At 37.5% G+C, this 8,002-nt stretch overlaps 1 protein-coding gene across 1 annotated transcript; it reads left to right on the forward strand.

The window, feature by feature from the left end:
* Window positions 1–3,266: 3,266 nt before the first annotated feature.
* LOC129779054 (larval cuticle protein A2B-like) lies at window positions 3,267–3,848 on the forward strand. Its single transcript, XM_055786309.1, has 2 exons — window positions 3,267–3,325; window positions 3,387–3,848. Exons 1-2 carry the CDS (start codon window positions 3,314–3,316, stop codon window positions 3,840–3,842), a joined length of 468 nt encoding a protein of 155 aa, XP_055642284.1. The 5' UTR covers window positions 3,267–3,313; the 3' UTR covers window positions 3,843–3,848.
* Window positions 3,849–8,002: the final 4,154 nt, after the last annotated feature.

Raw genomic sequence — 8,002 nt, forward strand, 5'->3', positions numbered from 1 at the left:
GGTGACTAAATAAACGAAATAAACTTTATCTATTAATCTCCATAACCCAGAAAAGCGTAGCTTCATTATGATCAAGATTAATGCAAATAAAATCCTAGTTTAAAGCAGTTTTGCAATTGACATGCGATAAATAAATATCTTAATATAACTTATTGAATAGCTTGATAATCCCCAAAATTTGTTTCTGGTGCACAACTCTAACACCTGCTTCACCATAGCGTCACTTCAATGCATTGATGACAGAAAACAAACAATGTTAACTGCTTGGAAAAAGGCTGAATATTTTCCTCAGCAGAGATTTATTACTAATACCCTAGCGTAAATATTTCCTTCCCTCTATCTCCCCTCCTTGTTCATATTTATCATTACGACTGCTTCTGCTGCGACTACTGCGACTGCTAGAGACATCAGTAATTTGGTCGCGTCCACAGCTCAATCCGAAACGAAGACATCTGTCGACACAAAACAAGGAAGAACAAGTGATATTCATTGCTTTGAATATAGAACGATACTGAAATACGTATATTATACGTATACGTATAATATTATATAAGTATATAATAAGCTCTCCTTCCTTGCTTGAGACTTCTTCAGTTCATTCGTCTCTAACCTTCAAAAAGGCCCTTGGAAAGCATTACTTTATCTATCATATTACTCCTCCACCCCCATTGCATTGAGAAAGGCATTCTATCCCTCGCCGTCCAGCTCGCCCAGCGACGATGTTGTTCAGTCGATTTCCTCACGAAGAATGAAAGTTTGCATCTGCGAAATCCACTGTTTATACTCTAGGCAAATCTTCCCCTTCGTTCTTCTTCTTTTCCTATGTTCACGGAGACTTTACATCTTACGATTTCCCCTTCGTTGCTCGTCGATAAGTTATTCGTTATTGACAGCTCTGTTCGGGAAAGCACACAAATGGACAGAACAAATGTATGAGGAAGTGGAAATGCTTCCAATTTTTATTAATTTAAACCATATACCGACCATGGGATTGTAATGTATAGCATATCAAACAAATCTTAGGTAATTTCCGATTCGTTTGGTATGTAAATCGCAAAAATCCGTTCGCGGCAAAAATAGTTAATAACGTTAACTTTATTTCATAAAAACGTGACCTATTTTCTGATTTGGCACCCTTAATGGAAGACGCAGTTCTACGTCAAAAAAAAATAAAAATGTTCAGCAGGAAGATTTTAAATAACAAATTCCGGATGTAAATTAGTGAAATCGTATTACTCGAGCAACCGAAGCCTTAATTAAACTTTGTCCTGTTATGGTAAGAATTTCAACATTTCTCGTCGTCGATTACTTCCTCTGGGGGTACGTGAAGGACCGTTGCTATGTTAATAAGCCACAAAATTTGGAGGAACTTTAAGAAGAAATAACTCGCATTCTCAACAGCATCAAAGTCGTAATGTTTGAGTTGTACATGAAGACTTTTGTTCACCGTTTAAAACGCGTTATGGAAAAAAGAGTTGATCCCATCGAAAATGTCCTGAAATAAGCTTCATTTCAGTTTTTTGAAAATAAAAATCGGTTCCCTTTAGTAGAAGTTATTGAAATTTGTTGCGTGAGCGTTCAATCTTAAATACCCTGATTATTTTACGTACCATACTATTAACGATGTTTTAAGAGGATACTTCGAACACTACGCTCGTTTTGCATCGGCTTACCCACTCAACACTTACGACGAGTTGCATTGACGTTCGCTAAGAAGGTAGCAACACATATTTGAAGTATGTAAAACATGTTGCTCGAATTATCAACAGGTGGTAAAACAAGCGGCGGCAATGCTGTCTTCACATATAGTTGACAGCATTATTTGTTTTCTACTACTTACTTTGGTTGTTGCTACCTAAACCACAATCGTGAAACTAGTTTAGATGGATTGAGTGTAGGGACCAGAGCAAGCTCCATTCACCATCTTTGTGACCACAAAGCAACGGTGACAACCCATGCCGGCTTTCTCGTCAGTCTAATGATTGAAACACGCGTAAAACAACGCCGCTGATCTCTGGTAAGAGATTGGAAACGGGGCGATGCATTTTCGTTTCTGTTGCTGTCAGAAAAAAAATTAAAAACGAGATCAGGGTCAGCAATCAGCGGTAGCAGTTACAAGAACAGATGACATTGAAACAGATAGATAATACTTACAGTATTCGTCTTCAGGATGCTTTCTAGATGGATGTGGTTTGGTAACTTATTTGATTCGCATGTGTCGTATTTATGAAGGGCGATTCAACAGAGAATTCTCCATCCGCTGCCTCGACCCTCTCCTCATAATCCTCTCTTAAAACTTTCTTGATAGGATTATGACTGCCCAAAATAAAATAAAAATTCACATAATATCTTGGGATAATGGGCTTAGGTTCTCAACACTGTGTTTGTCTATTTTTTCACCTCTCTCAATTCACCAGTGGATTTTACTGGCCGGATGTAGAACCGTAAGGAGTATTCGAGAGACACCCTTACGGCTATTCATACAGCTAGACATTCAAATCTGTCCATATCTGAATATATCAAACGGATGGGAATATACGATCCCGCTTTTTTGGTGCCGTATCTTCCTCATTTAATCTTAATGGACAGCGCATACCGATTTGTGATTCATTTTAAACGAGTTTTTCGCAGGAAACATAAAAACTGTGCGGCAAAATTTGTCGGTCTAGGTCACATCACCAACTCAATCACCTTATCAGGTTCAAACAGGTGATATGATCTCTTCTATGCACATATATTCAAACGAGCTCCTTTGGATACACGTGCCAACGAATTTAAACATCGCGTGATTCGAATAGCAAAAAAATAGTTGAAATGTGATCCTAGAAGAACTTGTTATATTGTGGGCAGCCGAATTTTTACGCCCTCGTGGATTATAAATTTCGGACAGTCGCTTACTAGTACTAGTTATTAGAGACACATGAAATCCAGAAGTATCAAGCTGTAGCCCAACATGCAACCGTATGTATGTTAGGCCGTAAAAAGCAGGAACCAGTTCCGTGCGACGCTGTTTGCATGTACTCTTGACAAATTACCAGTCAAACTTGATATGCATTTCACTCGGTTTGGTTTGGTACAACAAGCTGCACCAGTTGGCGCCCATGCATATATATTTTATGTACAAAATTTGTCCTCGAAGCGTAGGAGATTTTCATGAAACATTTTTTGCTACAAGTAGTAGTATATTTCAAATTACGTCTAATCGGATGGAAGTAGAGAACCACTATAAATATACTAATCTTTGGTTGCAATGTTATCAGTTATATATTTGTCTTGAAAATCATTGTTTCGTTAGGATTCAAAGCAATTTAAAATGGCATTTACGGTAGGTTCTATTCTTACATTTTCAATGTAAATTCGATTCTATCTAATGCGTACTTTTACAGTTCGTTGTTTTGCTCGCTATGGTTGCCACCGCTAGCGCTGCTCTGCTTCCGGTTGCCGTTAAGCATGTCGAATACCACGATGCTCCAGCCGAATACCAATTCTCGTACTCTGTCCACGATGACCACACCGGAGATATCAAGAGCCAAACCGAGGAACGTCATGGAGATGTCGTGAAGGGACAGTACTCTCTGATCGATGCCGATGGACACAAACGCATCGTTGATTACAGCGCCGATGATCACAGTGGATTCAACGCTATCGTACACCGTGAACCTCTGGGTCACAAAGTAGTGAAGACTATTGTGCCAGTAGCCAAGGCAATCGTCGCTCCAGTTGCCCATCATTATGTTGCCCCAATCACCCATCACTACGCTCCAGTGGCTAAAATCGCTGCCCCGATTGCGCATTTATCTACCGTCAGCTTCTCGGCTCCAAGTCTGAGCTATCACTACTAAACACCATTGACCGAACTGTTCTTAGCTATAATAAAGATTTTGTTGAAGCTTAACACTTGAATTTCCAAAAATTTGTTCATTCATTTCACTGGATTCCTCTGCGTATTGCCCTAGGTAGATTAGCAATTCAGGCAAACCTTTTTTGTGCGGGAGATAGGGACCGCACACAAAAAAGTCGCATAAAAAAATCGTGCAAAACTTCACCAGCAGCTTTGAAAAATCGTGTTCGGTACACATTTTGAAAAAACAAAATTTTGTGCGGTATATAAGGACCGCATAAAAAAAAGTTTCCCCCAAGAAAATAACTCAAATCCACGCCATTCACCGTTCAGTTTTTTTTTTGTTTCCCTGCTTTGCGATAGGACACTTTGCCTTTTCGGTTGCGCGTGGCTGTTTTGTGCTTTTAGTTGCATATCGAAACGTGTTGCTGTTTGAAATCATGTCATGCAAAACTTGGAAAACTTGGAGAGCATTTGATGAGAGGAGGGGAATGATTCCAGAAGTGGCTAATTGAGACGCAAATATGCTTTTTTCGCACTGAAATGCATATAAACCAACGAAAAAAACTAAATGGACGATAACTTCGTCAAATATGCTTCTTTCCATACATAAAAAAAATCGCACAAGAACAGAAAATCGCACAAAAAAAAAATGCACAAAAAAAATCGCACAAAAACAGGTTATACTGTAGTTGCAATCATTATTAGGACCAGGCTTGTAAAAATTAGAAGCTCCGAAAAATCGAAACAATTAGATATAAAAAACAGTTATGTAACACTTTAGATAATTCATTTTCACGTGTTCATGAAAATTTTCAGCCGAATCGATCGAGTAGATCCTGAAATATCGATAAAACCAGCAGAAAAAAACAAAGTTTCAAGAGAAAACGCGTTTAAAAATTCTTACAGCAATACTATATCGAGGCGACTTTTGGCTATAACTTTTCAATGAAATCAAATATCGAAAAATCCTTTCAGGGTAACATTTCAGAAAGCAAGAGCTCCCGAAAAATGCAAAAACAATCAAATTTTTCAGGCTTCCAGACCGGAGTCCCCCCTAAATTTTTCGAAAAGGTGGTTTTCAATTTTTATTTTCATTAGTGTGCCTATTTCCATTTTGGCGTGGTTAGGAACGGATTTTGAACTTCACGGGGTTTATTTTTACGCGAATTTTGGAATTTAGAATAAGCGGCGCCCTTGGTCCCGAGACCATGTAAATTATAAAAAAAAAACAAATACAATCAATAATCGCAAAAACAAAATTCATTTTTTCACATGTGTGATTTTTATTTCAAAGAATATAAGCTCATTGGCTTCAATTTGATTCATCGATCCCCTTACTCGATCTAATAGTTCAAAAGTTATGAAAAAAACCATTTTTGGAAAACGGTGGAAAATTTGCTTTTTCGAACCATCGGTTAACTTTGAAACATCATAACTCAATTTTTTGACTTCAACACATTTTGGCTGGTTCGTCACTTTCACAAGTCATAAACGAAAAAAAGCCTCTCTAATGTTCGGATATGTTATATGAAAAATGTTCAAATTTCTAGAAAAAATATAAAAAAAATATAGAGCCCTCCGAGACCATGTAAACTATAAAAAAAAACAAATACAGGGTAACTTCGATATAACTTACATTTCCCTTTAAAATTCTATCGAAGCATGATAAAGAACTCACAAACGTAGCCTTTAATACGTTATTGTGTTGCTCTTTTAGTAAAGTTAATGATTAAATTTAGACGAACCCAGCCTTTCTCATGATGTTTCCCTTCGTAATGTTGATTGAAGCTTGATTCATTTAGAATCCGGTACACAAAACCAACTGTATTTCGGGATTGATTAACACTAGAAAGACCGAAACTATACCTATATTGCCCAAAAGCAGTCAAAATGACTGCTTTGTGAAAGAATACCTGATGTGTAAAGAAATTCATTTCAAATTAATTTTCAATATTTTTTCTACCATTTACAGTTACATAACAAGTTATTAGTGAATATGAATAACAAATGAATTATTTAACTTAAAAAATCATTTTTTGACTATTTATGTGATTTTCGAAAATGAAGGTGGAAATCTTTTCATGTGTTTTCCATTACTTTTATAAATTTTCACAAATTCATGCTTAGAATCTAGAACAGCTACTCTTTTATTTAGTCCGCTTTTATATACTTTAAGAACACAATTCTCTGCTTTACATAACAGAGTTGAAAACCGAGGCATGTTATCTTCCGTTTGATAAGCCTATTTGGATAGTTCCCTTTTGTTTCCTCTAATGGTTCCAACCAGAATTGTTTCTTTGTCAATAATTTTGTCGCGAGTGACATCCTAGGGAAAATCGGTCGTGATATATCTTGAATATTTTGTAAATGACTTGACATGTTTCAGCACAACGTGATCACTGAGAAGTATTGATGATATTTCCCCAAATAAAAAAAAACATTCAAAACATTCATACCAATTGTATACCAAGTTTATTGAGTTTATTATGTATATACTGTGAAAATCTGCATTTGGTTCTTGTCGAGAATAATTGCTCGTCAACTGTAATATTAGGCTGTCAAATAAGTCCTGCGGTATTTCCGCGAGGTGTCGTTGTAAGCGCGTAGTTCTAGTTGTATTCATTGTATCGATTCATACTATAGCTTGTTGGACAGGTCGCCCTATAATATAGTCCTTGACAGTGTTTTGTTTGGTTAAGTCGTTCGAGAGTTATAGTGTCGCAAATATGGAGCAAAATAAAGAGAAAATCCGACATATTTTACAGTACTACTATGACAAAGGCAAAAATGCATCTCAAGCTGCCAATAAAATTTGTGCAGTTTATGGACCCGATACAGTTTCCATTTCCACCGCACAACGATGGTTTCAACGTTTTCGTTCTGGTGTAGAGGTCGTCGAAGATGCGCCACGCTCCGGAAGGCCTGTCGTCGAAAATTGCGACAAAATCGCTGAATTAGCCGAGAAAGACCGGCATAGTAGCAGCCGTAGCATCGGCCAAGAGCTGGGGATAAGTCATCAAACCGTTATTAACCATTTGAAGAAGCTTGGATTCACAAAGAAGCTCGATGTATGGGTGCCACACACGTTGACGCAAAAAACATCTTTGACCGTATCGACGCATGTGAATCGCAACAAAATCGACCCGTTTCTGAAGCGGATGGTGACTGGCGATGAAAAGTGGGTCACTTACGACAACGTGAAGCGCAAACGGTCGTGGTCGAAGCCCGCTGAAGCAGATCAGACGGTGGCCAAGCCCTCATTAACGGCCAGGAAGTTTCTGCTGTGTGTTTGGTGGGATAGTCAAGGAATAATCTATTATGAGCTGCTTCCCTATGGCCAAACGCTCAATTCGGACCTGTACTGTCAACAACTGGACCGCTTGAAGGTAGCACTCGTGAAGAAGAGGCCATCTTTGAAGTTTTATGAAGTTGGCATCTCGTTGAGAACAAGTCATCGAACAAAACGGCACATATTTGACTTAAAACAGATGATTGTAACTAATTTTATGCACAAATGAAAATTCAAAAAAAATACCGCAGGACTTTTTTGACAGCCTTATATTTTGCACTGGATGATAGCAAGCTGGACTATTCTCAATATTCTCAAAGCTCCACAAGCATATAAAATCCCAATGAATGCACATATTTCAGATAATTCTGTTGTTCAATCATTCCTCAAAATTCAGCAGTTTACATTTATGTGTTTTTTTATATGCTTGATAATATTGTTATCTATTATCAACGAGATAAGACAATCCCCCATAGTCATTGGTGATCAACTCGTCATCGTTATCTTCAGTGTCAAATGTTTCACTTAGAATACAATCTGCCTCATCTCCACACGATAGTTCAGAGTTTGTTGCATCTGATTCTACAGTACATGGAAGCACTCTTCACTCAGGTTCGTTTACTTATCCAATAACTCATTTTTACTCAACTTTTACTTCCTGCATTTAGGCCTCAAAAGAAATAAAATAAACAACTTATTTCAACAAGTATTACTGCACGAAAATTCGAATAACAATTACTACTTTACATTTTTGAAAAACTGCTACTTATCATCAGGCCCAAAGTGACAATTTATCATGTACTTGTATGTTATCATGTGACGGTAATCGAAAAAAAATTAAAACTGCCTTCCAATACAATGCCAATACT

The sequence above is a fragment of the Toxorhynchites rutilus genome, chromosome 3 (assembly GCF_029784135.1).
Source record: "Toxorhynchites rutilus septentrionalis strain SRP chromosome 3, ASM2978413v1, whole genome shotgun sequence".
Classification (NCBI taxonomy): Eukaryota; Metazoa; Arthropoda; class Insecta; order Diptera; family Culicidae; genus Toxorhynchites; species Toxorhynchites rutilus.